General features: G+C 48.1%; 2 protein-coding genes across 2 annotated transcripts; both read right to left on the bottom strand.

The window, feature by feature from the left end:
• Nucleotides 1-649: 649 nt before the first annotated feature.
• On the bottom strand, nucleotides 650-2,139 carry LOC136966464 (left-right determination factor 1-like). Its single transcript, XM_067260970.1, has 4 exons — nucleotides 1,872-2,139; nucleotides 1,454-1,694; nucleotides 1,084-1,323; nucleotides 650-971 (listed from the first exon to the last, which is right to left on the bottom strand). Exons 1-4 carry the CDS (start codon nucleotides 2,137-2,139, stop codon nucleotides 650-652), a joined length of 1,071 nt encoding a protein of 356 aa, XP_067117071.1.
• Nucleotides 2,140-5,928: 3,789 nt separating this feature from the next.
• Nucleotides 5,929-10,625, bottom strand: LOC136966186 (frizzled-3-like). The gene is made up of 8 exons (XM_067260628.1): nucleotides 10,429-10,625; nucleotides 9,797-10,262; nucleotides 9,307-9,606; nucleotides 8,909-9,160; nucleotides 7,588-7,736; nucleotides 6,926-7,037; nucleotides 6,551-6,726; nucleotides 5,929-6,381 (listed from the first exon to the last, which is right to left on the bottom strand). The coding sequence occupies exons 1-8, from the start codon at nucleotides 10,611-10,613 to the stop codon at nucleotides 6,171-6,173; spliced, it is 1,851 nt and encodes a 616-aa protein (XP_067116729.1). The 5' UTR covers nucleotides 10,614-10,625; the 3' UTR covers nucleotides 5,929-6,170.
• Between the last annotated feature and the right edge of the window lie 7,959 nt (nucleotides 10,626-18,584).

The following is an 18,584-nucleotide window of genomic DNA, read 5'->3' as shown; positions in this document are numbered from 1 at the left end:
TCCTATTTTAAGGATCCAATTTTCATCTTACAATTAAAAAAGTTTATCAAACCCATATTTCAATATCTGGAATTTATGTGTACTTTATATTTACAGATAGTGTGTGCCAAGCTTGGCATAAAACAAAGTCTTTGCTCTGCTTACCATCCACAAACAAATGGATTGGTGGAGATACAATGTGGCTGTAACATTTAGCTCTGCAACTAAGAGCTGAGTTACTGTCGCTAATGTAAAGGTAGATAGCATCAAATATGTGTGTGAATACACATGCTAAGGCACATACAAAAGGCAAAGATTATGAAAACACATTTGTGTGCGAGATATATGAGCCAAATGTTTAAAGCAAACATAACCAAGCATTACAAAAATGACTTGAGAAAGGACAACTGCTCATTTTTTTTATTGTTTATTTTAAATTAAAAGTTACATTGTGGTCATGTGAGATGTGGGACCTCACCTTCGCCAAACGCTTGTTACTCTCAGGAAGATTCTCTTTAGTTTAGTTTGGTTGTAGCATATAATAATTTAGATATTTTTTCACATATTTTTAAGTGCTCATAAAACAAGTTAAACATATAACCCCATGAACAAACTCCAAGCTATTAAAATATAAAGTAGAGTTTTACTAATATTATGACTTAAAACGTGTCTAGGTATATTCATTGTCCATTGTACACCCGCATTTTTCCACTATCATGTTGGGAAATTCGGCCACCTCAATTTCGGTGTAATCTCCCTTTTTCACCAGGTACATGATGGGCAATGGCGCACTCTCCGTCACCGCGCACCTCCTCTCCCCGTAGCCATAGTAACGCTTGGGTTGCTTGCATCCTCCGGAACACCGGAAGCCTTGGTATCCCGCTGGTTCGATAATCCAGAATTCCGTCCAAGTGAGTTCGCGGAAATTCACGAAATGTTCTTCCCTGCAGCACATTCCGTTGTTTTTTGATGATGCGCAATCTCCGCGAGACCTGGGTGGAGGAAAGGGAAGAGGATTAGCCGGATTTTTAGCAGTTTTATCTGGTCAATTGCTGCAAAAGCCAAAAACGTATCAAAAACACGCAAATTGATTAGGCCTCGTACCCGTATTCTTCCAGGTTGAGAGTGAAAAGAAGTAGCTCCGGGTTTCCCTTTTTGCCATCCAAACCCCCATGCGTGGTGAAGCGCACACTCCTGGCCATCTCCGCGGCGTAACTGCCCGGTCTCTCGCCCTCAATCCACAGCTCCAGGTGCAACGGGGTGTCACGCGAGCCTTTTGACCAGTATTGCACCGCCTGGGTGACGTCAAAACTCTGCCACCCAGCCTTGTGAATCGGAACTAGCCTGCAAGAAATATCCCGGCAAAATTTGGTTTTATTTTAATAAGAAAGTGCATGCATATATCTATTGTTGTTAAGTGTCATTTAGGTTACAGTCTGATATCTAATGATGGGCTTCACAGTACGATTCTCACCTTGAATCTACCAGCGATGTTCGGTTGGATCCGTCTGCCTGAACCTCGACCCAATGCACGCTGACCCGTGCGTTATTGACCGACCGGCTCTTTCTCTCGGCCACAGACAGTTTGCGAAGGGCGGTCTTAAAGAGTTTGAGTTCGGCCATGGTCACTTCGCTGTTAGCAGGGATCCTAGCGGTCATGTCGAAGACGAGGCGCTGCCTGGTCGCGTCTGAATAGACGATTTCCCCAGAGATATCTACGAAAAGAATCGGGAGGACCCGTTAGTCTCAAAGTTGGCATGGAGCATTTTGGATGCTGAGGATGGCATTAGGGCTACACAAAAGTTACGCATATAGGCCTAAGGCTATCACTTAATTTAAACCAAATATAGGCGAAACTTTTATCTACAGTTTTCCATTTTGTCGGTGTTCACCTGAGTTTCCCGGGATGCCCTTCAGTATTCCGGCTAGGCTTGGCAGGGACCTGCGCCTCCGATTGTGATGCATCTTCAGCATGGATAAGTACTTGTTTCGGAGGTGTGTTGGAACCACTAATGTATCCAGGTCCCTCTTGTGGATCTTCGGGAATTCCTTCAGGCCCAGTTTCTCCAGCATGGCCTGTTGTAGGTATCCCTGGCTGAAGCCCTGAGTCAGAGTAATCATAGCGCAGGCGATCAGCAGATGAATCATAATACAATCCATTATATAGGAGAATACCGAGTAGAGGAAATCCAGCGGCGGTGAAGAGTGAAGTGCGGAGGTTTCTTAGAAATTAAGTACCGGCACAACAACGACACAATACAGGAGCCTGGTAAAAGTTAACTCAGCTCAGAGTCCTTTTATACATAGTCATATACTGACAGACAGTCCATACACCGCGGTAGGGCGGGGGCAGACATCACAGAGGACGCAAAGGTGGCACTTCAAACACCGCGCGCCATTTATGGGTTGATGCAAGTATAGGTCTTTACTCATGGACATTAAAACCAACCCTTACCAACCTCTTTACATGCAGATCCCAGAAAGTACCAGTGAGACGTGTTGTTGAAAGGTAAACTTTTATTGTTCTCACTTGAGAATGCCGATGGATTAGACACATCGGTTTGTAAAGGTGATTAATGAAAACAATTAATTACGCGCTAATCCCCTCTGTTCTCATATCAAAGAGGTATCAATGTTTCGTCGGGACCTTGTACGCTACTGCCTAATTGCGCTTTTCATTTTAGCCTACTAGGTTAGGGGAAGGCTCCATGGCAATTAAGTTAGGCTACTGGTCAGTTTTTTTCCAGTTTGCTAATCTAATATTAGTCTAATTGGATAAAAGTGCTTGATGCAGTGAGGTATTAGTGTGTGAGGAAGACAGACTGAAAATAGGTGTGTGCACGCATAGAATAGTCTATTGTGTCTATTTTTTACTTAAGTATTTGGCAAAGTACAGGCAAAAATGTATATAATGAGAGAGACTTAATTCATGAGCAGGTGAATAATTATTTAGTTAGTGTCTGGAAGTCCTGTCTGTATTGAGGTACAGTGTTGACATCTGCTGTCTAAATGGGCCTTTCTCAGCCCACGGTGGTGCTGGTCAAACAGACACATGTGTATTGAGATCTTGGCTCTTCTCTCTGGTCCCTAGGGAGAGATTAGTCAGCTGACAGTGGCATCTCTCACTGCGTGTGTGTGCTGAAGGATGTGGATTGGAGGGCTCTTCATGCAGGCCTGATAGTGTGTTTCTATTGCAGGAACAAGCCAGAGCAGTTTTTAGTACAAACACCCACAGCTGCGTCCTCCAGTTGGAGAGTCGAGTGTGTATTGCAAGCTGCAGAACACACACATTCACATTTACAAGTATTTATGAGTGCATTGTGAAACACACACACACAAATACACGCCCTCACATACATACACACACACATCCACATTTTAAATGCGTGCATAAGCACACACAGATAACATGCAGGAAAGGGCTGTTGACAAAACTATGGTAGGCATACCACCAAACCCTGTAATCATGTCATTAACAGTGTGTGTGTTGTACTGGGTAGAGATTTCACATCAGGAGGTGGCCCACCCACACACTCACACCTAGAATGTAAAATGTAATCTTATTTCAAATAAAATACGATTAAAACGACCTTACTTCGGACCTGTACTTGGTGCTGCTAATACTTCTTCTAATAGCACAATTCAGGAATTTAGGAAGAGAGCAGTTTTATACAATGTTGGATACACAAAATAATAATGGATATATAATGTAAATTTGTAGATGGGAAATAAAATGTTACTGTATAAAAACAGCAATAGTACACATATTTCGATTGTTACACCATGTAATATTATATTTCCATTATGTCATGTAACTTGGTTGTTACCAACAGTATGAGATTAAGCACCAGCACTAAAGAAAATACACATCCAGATCTCCTAAATTAAACATTGTCTGGTCTCAATCCACAGCACCAGGGCTGAGCTCTAAAGATTGACCTTGCCTGTGATGCCACAAACTACCACCAGGGCCTACTGGGTTAAAGGGCCAACAGCTGGGGCTTGAGGTGAGTATACAGAATGGTATGGTTTAGGACAGTAGTTTTCCACTCAAACTCAGACATGTAGTTTGTTAGCTTGCCTTTTGCCTTCTGTGGAATTGTAGTTCTTTGCAGCCTGTTGGCTTCTGGGAAGTCTAGTCAAGTGTGCATTGGTGCCTGTGTGCAAGAACAATAACATGACAGGAAGGGCCGTACCATGTGACAGGAACAAGAGGGCTTATTTGCACATTAAATCCAGCTATCACAGCTGTGAAATTGCCACAGCAGTTTCAGTGGATTAAGAAAAGGTTGTGATGTGCCTGAGCAAACATGTCATTTACCAGTGTGAGATGCCTAACAGGAGTGGAGTATCTTGAGTGCAACTTACAACACTATGAAGGTACCTTTTTATTACAAAGAGATTTATTTAATCATCATCATACTCCACAATTCAATAAGACATCTGTACACATTCAAATGGGTAACCGTGGATATAAAGTGCTGTCTGAAGCCTTCTTCCTGGGTAGAGTGCATGGACTCCAAGCAGGCGGCATGAGGGGCGACCATTAAAAGATAGATACTTGATAACAATGACATTGCGTCATTCATTGGTCAGTTCTAATGGTCTGAGTCATCCACAGGAGGTACAGAGTATGAGGTGATGTAATACAGTCGTTTTTCCCGGTGTGTTTTTTCAGTTAGCCAGAGCAGGGCACAGAGGCCTGTGGTTAGCGTTCTGGATAGGTGGGAGCAGGGTATCCTTTTGGAACGAAAGCATTTGAAATGACTTGAAAGGACTCAAATTACATGTTTTTGAAGTGACTACAGGCTCAGAATCTGATCCCATTCCAGTGGACAAGATCATAATCTTGATCCTCCTGATGTCAGGGCTCTGGAGGGCTGAAGGACAGAGGGGTGAGGAGGAGTGCCACCCCAGGAGCAGAGCAGGAAGGGGGAACTCCACCCTCAGCAGACAGCAGCATCTGTGGATCCACTCAGTCCGGGATGGTTCCAGTGGAACTCTGCAGCAAAGCACCATGGGTAAAGTGTTTGGCACCTTTCAGAAAAGGAGTGCTCAGTAGTACATTTACAGTGTTGGGACTCCCTCACACACACACACACTCTTAGCAGCAGCAGTGTGTAGAGGCAGGCAGCAGGTGAGACTGAGGTGTAGAAGGTACCTGTAAGCTTGTGAGGCAGAGAGACGGGTACGTTGACAGACAGGCTGGCACAGGTGGTGTGGGTTTATAGGCAGGTGGAGGTGTGTGTGGGGACAAGAGATGGTGTGAGTTTCTAGGATCAGAAGGCTGGGGTGGTGTGCATGTGAGAGGGGGTTCCACAGGCAGTAGCAGGGCTTAAAGGTCCGGTAGGCTAGGATGAAGGCTGAAGGTGCAGGGTGAGGTAGGCTGAGAGGAGGCAAACCACACCCACATAGGTCCAGTGTTACAGAGGGAGAACCAGATACAGAAAGAGAAGAGAAACATTTAAGATCTCTTAATTTCCCTTTGAATCGTTACAAATGTAAATCTTACGTGATCCCCCCCACTCAAATTCATACTGTTTAAAAATACATAACTCCGTCAGTAGCATAAACACAAGCTCTCTATCCCATCCTTAAATATCTCAACGCCCTAAAACAACCTATTTTCTCCCCTCTAATCCCTTTCTACTAATTTCTCTTTCACATCCCTCGTCTTTGTCCACTAGGGGGCAGTGGAGTGATGCATCATAAGCTTTCTAACGTACAAGCACGTCAGTACACTGCAAGTACGGACACTCATACGCCAGTATTCACACATAGTACAGTAGCTCTTCCAGTAGTTTGCACAGAATGTCTTCACAGTATGAAACAAAGTGAAATATTTAGTACAGGACTGGTCAGTTCACAGAGGTCTAGCATCAGAGATATTCATGAAACATTCAGAGATTTATGAAAATATTCATAGAGATGAACATATATACTGTTGAACTTCCATGAGAACCACAGACACAGCGAATTGTGAGTGTCTGGTCCCAGCTCCGAGCGGTCTGCACCAACCGTTAGCATCAGGGCAAGGGTTGGGCTTATACTTCCTGTCCAGGAAGGAAGTCACTGGTGGTCAGAGAGAAAACGAACAACGAGGTGTTGCGTCCATCCCTTCTGGGGAAGAGGAGCCTGTATGTCCATGACAACTTCCTGTCAAACGGCGCATCAGCTTCCTGCTTTTGATCCTATGCACTGGCTCCGTCGTCAGCGCCACCGCCGCCCGTCCCGTGAATGATGAGGGTGGGTGGTGCCAGGGAAAGGTCTCTCTGGCTGCTGTGCCGTGATTGGCTGTCAAGGCGGTGCACGCTGCTGTGAGTGGACAGTGGGTGGTCAAGGCGGGGCATGCTGCCATGGAGGGAGGGGCGCTCCTCTGCGCCACGGTAACCAGAGGTGTGTCTGGATTAAGAGGTTAGTAGGGAGAAGAGGGGGAAGGAGAGAACAGGGGAAGAAAAGAAAATGGTCATCTAACTTGGCAGTGTTCTCTTTATACAGGTATACACCAACTATACCCTGGTCTCTCCCCCCCCCCCCCCTCCTTCAATCCCCCTCTGTCTCCCCTCCGTACCGTCCGTCTCGGGAGCGATGCAGGCTGCCATGGTAACTGCTCTTGCTGTGCAGGCTGCCCGCCTTACTGCGGGAGGTGGGGGCGTGGTAAGGCCCACGGTCGCTAGGAGCAGGGCCTGGGTCGTCAGGCTCATCAAGGATGGCCAGGTGAGTGGAGGAGGCATGGGTGGAGGTTCCCTGGGGGGAGGAGAAGTGGAGTGAGGAGTAGAAACAAGAAGAGGGAGGAGGGGAGAACACCATCTAGTCTGCTTCTTCTTCATGATTTAATCCAGTTCAGTAAATCTGCTTTAGGATAACATGGCTAGATGAGAGCCTGTGACAGTCTAACCAGCTGTCACCCATCCAGTCAGTTTGAGGTCAGTCATTTCTGTCTCACCTGTGTGGAGGTTCCCCTGGACTTCCTGATGATGGGGGTGTGGGGGTCCCTGAGCAGCGACTGGGCAAAGTCCGGCTCCTGCAGCACCTGCCTGCTCTCATTCACACCACTACTGGGGGAGGACGGGGGAGAGGGGACACACACGGGGGGGGGCAGGGAGGGAGGAAGGAAGGGAGAGGGGGGGAGGGGTGCGGAAGTGGAAGGAGGGAAGGGAGAGTCGTACGGGTGGGGTGAGGCAGGGGAGGGAGGAACGGGCGGAGGGAGGCAGGGAGAAAGGGAAGGTGGAGGGGTAGGCGAGACGGAGGGAGTGGATGGACAGATGGAGGAGAGGGAGTGGAGGGAAGGGAGGAGTGGAGGGGGAGGAAGGGGTTAATGTTCTGTTATTGAGGGTGGGAGAACATGGGCGCAGAAAATAGCCTAATCACCATGGAGACAGGGTTATGGGATGTGTGTGTGTCTGGGGAAATTCAGTTATGACTAACAACTGTTACTGTTGGCTCAAAATGCAGAATACAAAATGTAGAATTCCACTTACTACAATATCGTAAATTGAGCAACTGTAAAACACACACACTTTCTCTCCCGACACACACACACACACACACACACACACACAGTCCCTCTCTCATACAAAAATACACACATACACCCTCTCTACTTACTCTTTGCGTCTGCGTCCTTGGAGGAAGCTGGCCCACTCGAAGCAGGTCTTCTTGCTGCCCACCCAGAACACTGAGGGGATGCCCACCACCAACAGCATCAGGTACTTGATCATGAACAACACCAGGTCTGGTCTGCTGGTCTGCTCCACCTGTTGGGGGAGGGGGGAGGAGCGAGGTAGGGAGGGCAGGAGGGAGAGTGATGAGTGAGTCAGAGAGAAAGACAGACAGATTCAACTCCTACAGAGATGAAGAGCAGCTAGCCTGTTCTCCTCCACCTGGAAGGGGTTAACAGTGTCTGCAAAAGTGTGTGTGTGTGTGAGAGAGTGGGGACCTCTAATAGCACAGCTGACTAGTCACAGACAAGTCTTTGTTCTGCTCTCCTCTGCCAGCCTAAACAATGGACACCAATTAAGCTGTGCATTCTTACGTAGGCGCGCGCACACACACACACACACACACACACACACACACACACACACACACATAGCCCTCCACAGGAATGACCGATCAGATGGCGGACAGCATAATTGAAAATTCCTCAATCACACACAAGGAGTCTCCGAAGAAACACACACACACGGCCAGTACGTGCACCTGCTGCGCTTATATCTCATACTAATCCAGTTTCCTCTTGGACAGGCCAGTGTTGACAGGCCTGTCATACACTGGAGAAAGCACAGATGTTTTACTTGGTTCGTTAATGTAATGCATGGTACTAAATTAAATAAAAATACCCTATCTCACCACACACACACACTCCATAAATGTTACAAAGACAGCATACAATACAGGCAGCTGAGCGTGACTGAACAAGCCCTGAGAGAGAGAGGGGGAGAGAGGGGGGGGGGGGGGGTTACAATAGGATGTTTTCTGATTGAGAGAGAGGAGGCAGTGAGAAATGAGAGAAAGCCAGATCTAGACGCAATGATGCATACTCCCTCTTCCCTTCCCCCAACACATGCTCACACTCATCCTGCATACACCCACTCTCTCTTTCCAGGTGCTTAATAATTGAGGGAGGACTACAAATTATCCCTGACGAGGGTGGGAGGAGAGGGGTAACCTTATCCTCAGCATCAGGGCACAGAAACATTACCCTCTGGTAGAAGGTGTGCGTGTATAAGAGTGAACTTGCAAAGGCGAGAGAGAGAGGGTGTGGGTTGCTATGACACGTGACTCCCCTTTGCCCACTGCAACTGAGCGCTACAAGCAGAAAGCCTATCGAGAGGCAAGTGCCACAATAGAGAGAGAAGCTGAGCAAAACGTTGCAGGGAAGCTCAGTGGTGGGGAAACGACTGAAACCTGTGGAGCGGTATATGACCTGGAACGGGCAGGGGATGTGGTAGTCTCTGCAGCGCTCCTGGACCCAGGTGGTCTCCCAGACGGGCCGGTAGCTGTGCTCGTACAGGTAGCAGGCCAGCACGGTCAGCAGGGGCACCAGGTAGAGCACGGAGAACACCCCGATGCGGATCATGAACTTGACCAGCTTCTCCTGGTTCTCCTTCTCCAGGGGGATCTCCATACGCACACGGTTCAGCGCCACGATGCCCGCCAACAGCAGAGACACGCCCACCTGGACACACAGAGGGGCACACACACACACACACACGCCACAGATTAGTTTGTAAACGATAACCCCACCGCTCCCCTCCTCATGTCAAACGGCCCCACATGGATCAGTAAACAACGATGGACTGGTAGATAAGCGGGCAGACCCACCGCCACGTCCAGGCAGAGCGGCGCCAGCACGAACCATCGCAGTGTGGTGATGTCATAGAGGCCCACGAAGCACACGCCGGCGAGGGCGTCGCCCTCGATCTTGTTCATGGCGAGGAGCGTGACGGTGAGCGTGCCCGGCAGGCCCCAGGCACAGGCGTGGAACAGGAGGGCCTTCTTCTCGATGGCCTCGCTGCCCCACTTGGGCACGGCGGCCAGGAACCAGGTGACGGTGAGGATGACCCACCACACGCTGCCCGCCATGGTGAAGAAGTAGAGCACCATGAAGAGCAGCGTGCACATCTGAGAGGAGAGGGGGACGACGTTAGTCAGAGTTATAGAAAAATGAGGATTTTTGGGGTCCCTTTCAGTTTTATTTCGAGACGGGAAAGCAGGGAGCGCACATAACACGTAACTTCATAACAGAGACAATCCTCTATCAATCATTAGAAATAAACCACCAGGTCAATAGTAAGTGACTGACGGGTCTCACCTTGTTGTGTGACCCCTGGGTGATGGTGGCCGCACGGTACTCCGCAGGGCTCGCAGCGTTGCACGCCACCTTGTCCTCCAATAGGAAGCCCAGGAAGAACGCCAGTGACACCATCATGTAGCAGACGGCATAGAAGATGATCGGCCGCTCCGGGTAGCGGAACCTGGTGACGTCGATGAGGAAGGTGAGGAAGGTGAAGAGGGTTGCCGAGAGACACACGATGGAGACCACGCCTACGAAGTAGCGTGCGAAGGCCAGCTCCTGGCGCTGGAAGTACATGCTGGGGCAGGGCGGCGAGCAGTCGGACGTGCCCAGGAAGGAGTAGCCCAAGTCGGGCTGGATCTTGAGCTCACGGGGGCACCAGAAGCCATAGTCTCGCTGGACCTCCAGAGAAGACTGGTCTGTGGGGTCTGGCTGGGTCTGGAGGTCCACTTCCCTGGGGTAAGGCTCATCACAGTCTGGGAACCTGGGGAGAGTGGGGGGGAGAAGAAGGAGAGAGAGAGGCAGATAGTCAGGGTAATAAGAGGGCAAGTGGGGGATCAAACCACTACCCTCTCTTACACATTCTACCGCAAGAAACCAAAGAGATCAGTCAGGGTTCCGTGTCTGGGTGTATTGGTGAGGGGTCAGACCTGCTGCAGTCCATCTCGTCAGGCCAGCTGACCCCAAACATGTCCATGAGCTTATGGCAGTCCCTCTTGGCGCGCTGGCACAGCGCCCGGCAGGGCAGAGACACGCGGCCGTACTCTGTACACACAGGGGCATACAGGGCACACAGGAACATACGCAGGTCCTCCGAACACTGGAGGTTCACCATGGGGTGGAACGGCTAGAGGGACAGAGAGAGAACGAGAGACGGGAGGAAGGGGGTGGGGGAGAGGTAGAGGCACAGGGAGAGAAGAGGGAGGAAGAGTTAGACATCTCTACAAGCCTTGGGTTACCCACGCTAGATTAAATCTTTACAGCACACACAGTCTCTCAGCACGAAGGAGGGGGGGGGAAGGAGAAAGTAAAAAGGGAGAGGGTAGAGATGGAAAGGGGACACTGATTCTATGCTGTCGTCCAAAAAAACATCAATATTTAGAGACAAATGTGAAATGAATAAAAAATTTACAAGAGCGATCATGACTGTAAATACCCACTAACTACCCTCCATAAGAACAGGAGTCTGACCACATGCCTGACTGAAGAGAAACGCAATACACACATACATCTAGTCACTGATGTTGTGAAAAAGGATTAGATTCGACACACACACACCTAATTCACCCTATCTGTTACTGATGTTGTGAAGAAGGATTAGACGACACACATACCCCGAACCTGTCACATCACGGGCTGATATAATCCTCAGAGATTGGCTAAGTGAATATCACCCAGACACATAGACAGGGGATTTACTGACTTGCATTGTTCGAAACATCACAACATCGTTCCACAAACATACAAACACCCCAGTGTGTGTGTGTGTGTGTGTATGTGTGTCATAAAGACACATATACACATCAGCACAGTCCTGAGGGTAAGACTCAAGTGATGCGTAAAAAAGACATTCCATCTACTCAAAGCTGGATATTTCCTCCTCTCTCTCTAACCCCCTTGCATCCATCTCTTTGTCTCGGCCCTCTCCTCCTCCTCCTCCTCTCTGTGAATGCACCCGATGACCTCCTATAGACTGAAACCTGGCAGTCATTACTGTTCATACAGCCTCTGCACTAACTAGGCTGACTGCATCTCTCCTCAGAGCTCAGCTTCTGATCACAATTAGACCAACACAGAAGGGGAAATCCCTGTCCCCAGGACCCTGTCATTCCTCCATCCCCCACTGTGTGTGTGTGTGTGTGTGTGAGAGAGAGAGACAGTGTGTGCCTCAACCACTGCCCTGATGAGTTTGTTTTGATCGCCCTCAATTGCTGTGTTCCAGATCTGAGCGCTTGGTAAAAGTGTCCCACCCGCAAATGGGTGCAGCCATGCGTGGGTTTCCTGACATGCTTTTGAAGAGATGTACAGCCCATCTACACACACACACACACACACACACACTCTCTCTCTCTCTTTAAATGTTGCATGAACTCTAGTGGGCACTTGGGCATGTGTTAATGCTTTGTGTGTATGTGTGTGTGTGTAAGAGAGAGAGATAGAGCATGTAAGCTTCTATTCACGGGCTACAGCTCACAGCTGAGCATGTTGGCATGGCCCTTTCCTCCATCTCTCCATCTCTCCATCTTTCACCTCCCAGGAGAGAATGTGAGTGAGCATTAAGCTCTGTCTAGATGCCTCTATATATACACACACACACACACACCTGTATATGCATGTGTGTGGAGGGGAGGGGGCTTTGGTATACAGTTTGGCTGATACACACACACTTTTCGAGCAGGGCCCGAGGGTACACTTAACACAGCAGGGTCCAGCTCAGAGGACTCTACATGAGGATGTTCCACTGTTCCCACTAGTGGCCTGGTTCTGCATGCGTGGACTCTGATGCTCCTGCTGTGTGTGTATCCTTACCTCCCCTCTTTTCCATCTCGTATGAATGCATCCTCTCTTGTGAATGCATTCCTCCTCACGACTTGCATTTCTTTTGTGGCCCAGTGATTTCTGACAACCAGACCCTCTCGAGCCCCCCCCCCCCCCCCCCCCCCCCCTCCTTCCCTCCACACAGAGAATATTGCTCTTAAGCGGTTGAGGGGGGGTGAGGAAGAGATAGGGGGGTGGTGCAGATCAATCGTCTCTCTTCATGTCGACTTGGTTTTATCTGTTCAGCACTTTGTCATCTCTTAAGTGCTTCTGGACTGTGACACAAAGAAAGACAGGACTGTGGACGTTGCCCCAGGCAACAGCAGGCCTGGCTTCTTCTCGTCATCCCCAAGATACAGGAGGGATGAGGAAGGAAGGATGAGGAAGGAGGATGAGAGCAAGAGAATCTGTCTATCCAGGCAACAGCCATACAGGGGATGAGTAGGGCATTTGACTGCAGATCAAAAAGTTGGTTCAAATACATGAATACATTCATAGTATTACCAACAGACCCACTAGCACTACAGCTAAAATCCCCCAATTTATGTTGCTTTGGATAAAAGCATCTGCTAGAAGAACACATTTGTATTATTATTATTACCAATAGACCCAGTAAACCAGCACTATAGCTAAACTCTGACGCTTCAGGCTGATCTTCTCCAATGAAGATGGTTTTACATGATACTGGTGAAAGAACACAGCAGGGAGCCTCAGGTTCTCCTCTCCACGGCAGATGGGACTGGGGGCTGGTGTTATGTTGCCTCTTGGAGAGTGGGCGAAGGGCAGCGTGTGTGTGGACAGACGGTTGTGTGTCTATGTGCATGTGTTGGGCGGAAAAGTGTTCATTTGGAGGTGCTTATTTGCATGTGCGTGTGTGTGTGTGTGTTCCTGTTTGTGTGGGGGACGGTGAGGGGTGTGAAATGCTGGTTTTCTGGCAGCAACGGAGTAGAAAAAGACCCCAACTGTTCCTCCTCTCCTTCAATAGATGGATTAAGTTTCTCTTTCTCCTCCTTCCCTCTCTTTCTTCAAGCCAGTGGTCTGAGTAAAGGCTGACTGAAGAGAGAGCAGGAAGAGAGAGCAGGACAGACACGACAAGCAGAAAGAGAGAAAGTGATCCCCATGCTCCCTCAACCCTTCTCTCTCTCTCTCAGGTGAAAACAGTGAACAGGGTGGGGCTAACATTCACTCGCTCCTGGTGGTTCTCAGCTGTGTGTGCTGTACAGGTGGGTCCCTGGAAGCTGTGTGTCGTGACAAGGGGAAGCTTAGGGCACAGTAGAAAAGCCAGTTTGCCAACTCTGCTAAATCTGCACAATGTGTCAAGCTTCAAACGGAGAGAGGGAATGAAAGAGAGCGGGAGCAAGGGAGAGAAAGATGGAGAGAGGGAGGGAGAGAAATTTGGGGGAGAGTGGCAGTTTCCAGGAGGATTAGGAAGTCAAAAGGGCTGGTCTTTAGAGTGTGAGAACGTGCAATGGCTCGCTCATATGCGCACACACAGGCATGCACGCACACACTCACACACACGGCAGCTCATTTCCTAAAACCTTCGTTAGCTGTGTGATTATTCATCTGTTGTATTGTGTTCTGTCGCAGACTGGGCAGGTCAGGTGACTGGTCTTACACACACACACACACACACCTCAAACACAGTTGAGGGCCATACAGCTGTAGAAGCACTAGCAGGAAGTACTTTGCTAATGCGATTGACTTATTTCGTAAAAGATTACTACAAATCTTAAATCGAATTAGAGTTATTCACTATTAGTGCTTCCCTTTGGTGGAAGCTTCTCCAGGCCTGTGGCGTGTGTGTGTGTGTGTGTCTCACTACAGCCCAAACACTGTCAGGCTCCATCAGCTTTTCCTCCATCATCACCAGTATGTACTCCTCAGTTCTCTCCATCACCCTGCGTCCCTCAGTTTCTCTCTCTCTTCCATTAATGACATCATCCCCATGTCATACAGAGAAGATTGTGCGCACGCACACACACACACACACACTATAAACCTCTCAAGCGTAGCTAAGAGAGACAGGCGGCCATGAATTGAGGAGAAGAACAAACACACAGTTCCGCCTCTCTAATCTTCCCTCTTTTCTCGTCTACTGAAAAAACAGCCCTCTCCCACACTCCCTCTCTCACAGCCTCATTCATTCGTTTCTTCATCCCTCCATCCCCCCTTCAGTCAGGACCTGACAGAGCCGTTCCTGTCGTTCTTCTACACAACTACTTCCCGTCCTCCATGGTTCTTTCACTTTCCATACTTCCATCCCTCCCTCCTCTCTTCCACTCATCTCTTAATGGCATTCCTATACACATCCAAATCCACTCCCCTCCCACTTTTTTCCTCCCCCTCCCATTCCTCTCCTCCTCCCTCCCCTACTGTTTTTTTTCCCGTCGTGCATTTCCTCCCTGGCTACTTTTGCAACCAGTGATGAGGGATGACTAGCCAATCACAGGAGAGGGTTTTGAGAGGTGCTTGTCCTTATCCAGGGGTCAGAGGGCAGGAAGCACACACAGACACACATATCCCTGTGTGAAAGAGTAGTGAAGAGAATGAAAGAAGTAAAAGCACTACAGATGGAGAGGAGCCACCCTAACTACCCCAAAACTAACTACAACACACACACACCAGGGTGAGCTCTCTCTGTTGAAGCTGCAGTTCTGAAACACACACACTCTCACTTATGCGTTTGCCTGTTGATGAGATTTCAGAGGACGGCATCTGTGTCTTTGTGTTTAACCCCTTGCTCTAGAAAACTAGTTCATGAGTGCAGAGCTAAGACTAATACTATAGATAAGGATAATGTATATTCAGGGTTTTACCAGGGATGACCTCAACATAAACACCACTTGGCTCAGTGCCCACTAACAACAATTAATCTGTATTCTGTATCCCTATTACAGAGAGAGAAGAATGGAAAGGGGGAGGGATAAAGGGAGATATGAATGGAGGGACAGTTGGAGACAGTGATAGTTAGAAGAATAAGTAGAAGGGGGGGAGGGATGGATTGAGAGAGAGGGGGAGAAAGGAATGGATGAATGAATGGATTGTGGGAGAGATAGATGGAGGGAAGGATGGATGAATACATATTAGATGGATAGAGCATTAGAGTGTGGGGGACACTGACCTAATACACTTACAATGTGGATTCAACATTAGTGTTGTGATCCCACAACACTGCAGCAACAAGGATCAGACTAGCTGGTTGGTCAGTTATATACCCACCAGGCTGTTAGTCTTGTAAATTAGTCCATTAGTTAGACTAGTTTGTTAGATTAATATTTTGTTATCTGTTAGGTGGTCTAGCTTGTTAGTTAGTTAGGCTACTTGGTAATCTGCAAGGTACTCTCAGACAAAGCCGTCTGATTGGTTTCCTGCCTGAGATCTCTAGACGCCCTTCATAGTGAACAGTGTGTGGACCAGAGACCTGTCTCTATAGGTGCCCTCCATACAGAACTGTGTAGACCCTAGATCTGCTCTTCATTAGTCTGACACAGTGAAGGGATTATCGCCCCAATCTGCATAGTAAGTACCCCATGCCAACACGCACACACGTGCAGACACACAACCATGCACGCACACACACACTCAGGGGAACCCAGTGTTGTTGCACAGGACCCCATGGTGTCCCCTGATGAACAGAGAGTTTGCTGAGGGACGGGACCCCATGCTGGGGGAGAGACAAACACTGGGCTTCAGTCTAGGGCCCTGAGAGAGATGTACAGACAGGCAGACCACACACACACATTCCAGCCCTCTCTCTTTCTGTTTCTCTTAAACACTTGGCCCATTCCTTGGTTTTCTCCCTTAAATTACTAACAAACACCGCCCCCCCCCACCTTTCTTTCCAAGTGAACCACCCGCTCCCCCTTCCCCATCTCTACAACATCCACCCAAAACTCACACCCCATCTTTAACACCTTCCACCCTCACCTATCACTCCCAGGACAGCAGAGAATCCTCTAGCTGACATATTCTGTGTGTGCGCACGTGTGCGTGGTGGTGATTTGGGGTGTTGAGTGAGTGCCCATGTCGGCTGTTCTGTTGTGACTTAAGACCACTCGCCTCCTACTTTCCCTCTCCTTTTTTATCCCCTTCCCTTAATTTCTCCCCTCACTTTCCCTCTCCTCTCTCTCTCTCAGGTTTAATTGACTGAAGTGATGGAGGCAGACAGAATGGCTGTGCTGTCTGAATCAATCCCTTCATTGTGAGGCTGTGAGAAGAGATTAGTCGCTAGTTAGCACTGCTGAATAACATCAGCTGGCACCGCTAGCACTGCTGTCTATCACACACAAAACACACACACAGGATGCAAACGCAGGAAAGACACGCCTGACATCGACACACACACACCTGATACACACAAATACATACCATCAGCAAAGCATTACAACATCATATTACACACATGAAGCTAGTTACAACTCAAACAACTGTGTCAGCTAACTGAGCCAGCCCTCCCACACACACACACACACACACACTATCACTTTATACACACACACTATCACTTTATACACACACACACACACTATCACTTTATACACACACACTATCACTTTATACGCACGCACGCACGTACAGCTGAGATGAGGGCGTGTCCAGATGGTGGTGTGCTGGAAGGCAAGGGCAACACATGAGCTCCGTTCCCTCAGGCTTTGCATGTGCTGACTGGTGTGTGTGTGTGTGTGTGTGTGTGTGTGTGTGTGTGTTTGTGCAATAATTTGGGTATGAGTAACTGTTAAACAACTCTATTAATGTAAAATGTCACACATAAACCTACCAGTGACAGGAGATATTAGTGAGGCTAGAAAATTGGCCCCACACAGCAAAAGAAACACACACACACATCGGAGATGGTGTACAGCCATGGTATCCCATGAGAGATATTATTGAATTTCCTCCCAGCTTTTTTTCCTTTCATTAACAGAAAGCGACACACACACACACATGCAACACACACATAAGTGGAAGGCTGGGAAGCCAGGGTGGTTTGTCATTGTAGCGTCTCGTTGTTCATTTGTAAAGCTGCCATCCTTTCCGGAAAGCTTCAGTTACCTCTTTAGTGGGTTAAACCAAGTTCACAAAAACCAGCCATGTGCAACTAGCTGTGTTGAGTTAGCTTTGTGCAGCTAGCTGTGTTGAGTTAGCTTTGTGCAGCTAGCTGAGTTGAGTTAGCTTTGTGCAGCTAGCTGTGTTGAGTTAGCTTTGTGCAGCTAGCTGTGTTGAGTTAGCTTTGTGCAGCTGGCTGTGTTGAGTTAGCTTTGTGCAGCTAGCTGTGTTGAGTTAGCTTTGTGCAGCTAGCCGTGTTGAATAAGCTTTGTGCAGCTAGCTGTGTTGAGTTAGCCATGTGTAGCTAGCTGTGTTGAGTTAGCCATGTGCAGCTAGCTGTGTTGAGTTAGCCATGTGCAACTAGCGGTGTTGAGTTAGCTTTGTGCAGCTAGCCGTGTTGAGTTAGCTTTGTGCAGTGGCTGTGCAGTTGCTCTTGACAGCAGCACCAGCAGCTTATTCTGAGCGGGAGGAACAGCTGGACGAGGAGAAACCCTATTTAAGTTCTCTTATTTCATCATCTGTTTTCATAACCAAGTTGTTGCAAATATTGAAATATATATATATATATATATATATATATATATATATATATATGTTTTTTTAAGACAACCTTGTGTGGACTGACACTTTACATGATGATAGATTACCAAACTGCAGAAACACCACCAAACACACAAGAGACAGTAGAAATGTTTGTCTTCCCTAAGTAAAAGACATATAACTGTCGTTTTAGGTTCTCAAACTGTAGCTGTAACGTCCTCTAAAATCCATATTCCTGTTGGTCTTAAAAGGCGAGATAAAGGAGAATAATGAGTATTGAACCGAGGATAAAAGATTCTGTGTCAGGCCAAGCAGCTCATATTACTGCCTAGTAACCGTCTGTATAAACTATTGTTGTCGCTCTGGGCAACAGAGGGCCAAGTGTCTTCACCTCAGTGCAAGGAACATGTAAAGAAGCAAGTGTTGGATTCGTCACTGCACTGGAGCAAGGAACATGTAAAGAAGCAAGTGTCATACATTTACATGCTGCTTTACTTCTAACACTAGCAGCTATGTAAAAAGGAAATCTCACAGGAATGCCTTCCATTTACTACTGCGAGCCACGCGACGTGGCGTATCTAACACTTCCTTCTTCACATGACACATAGGTGCTGTGACCTATGACACCTCCTTCTTTGCATGTTCCGCGCCACAGTGATGAACAGCTGACCAGAGACGC

This window comes from Osmerus mordax, chromosome 22 (genome assembly GCF_038355195.1).
Source record: "Osmerus mordax isolate fOsmMor3 chromosome 22, fOsmMor3.pri, whole genome shotgun sequence".
NCBI classification, from domain to species: Eukaryota; Metazoa; Chordata; class Actinopteri; order Osmeriformes; family Osmeridae; genus Osmerus; species Osmerus mordax.
This window is presented reverse-complemented; position numbering and strand designations above follow the sequence as displayed.

Excerpts from the sequence above, each read along its gene's own strand:
- LOC136966464 (XM_067260970.1), bottom strand. The coding sequence starts at position 2,139 with ATGGATTGTATTATGATTCATCTGCTGATCGCCTGCGCTATGATTACT. Across the intron at positions 1,695-1,871 it reads GGGCATCCCGGGAAACTCAG|ATATCTCTGGGGAAATCGTC; the intron begins GTGAACACCGAC and ends TTCTTTTCGTAG. Across the intron at positions 972-1,083 it reads CTCAACCTGGAAGAATACGG|GTCTCGCGGAGATTGCGCAT; the intron begins GTACGAGGCCTA and ends TCCTCCACCCAG.
- LOC136966186 (XM_067260628.1), bottom strand. The coding sequence starts at position 10,613 with ATGGTGAACCTCCAGTGTTCGGAGGACCTGCGTATGTTCCTGTGTGCC. Across the intron at positions 9,161-9,306 it reads CGCTCTGCCTGGACGTGGCG|GTGGGCGTGTCTCTGCTGTT; the intron begins GTGGGTCTGCCC and ends CTGTGTGTCCAG. Across the intron at positions 7,737-8,908 it reads ACATCCCCTGCCCGTTCCAG|GTGGAGCAGACCAGCAGACC; the intron begins GTCATATACCGC and ends CTCCCCCAACAG.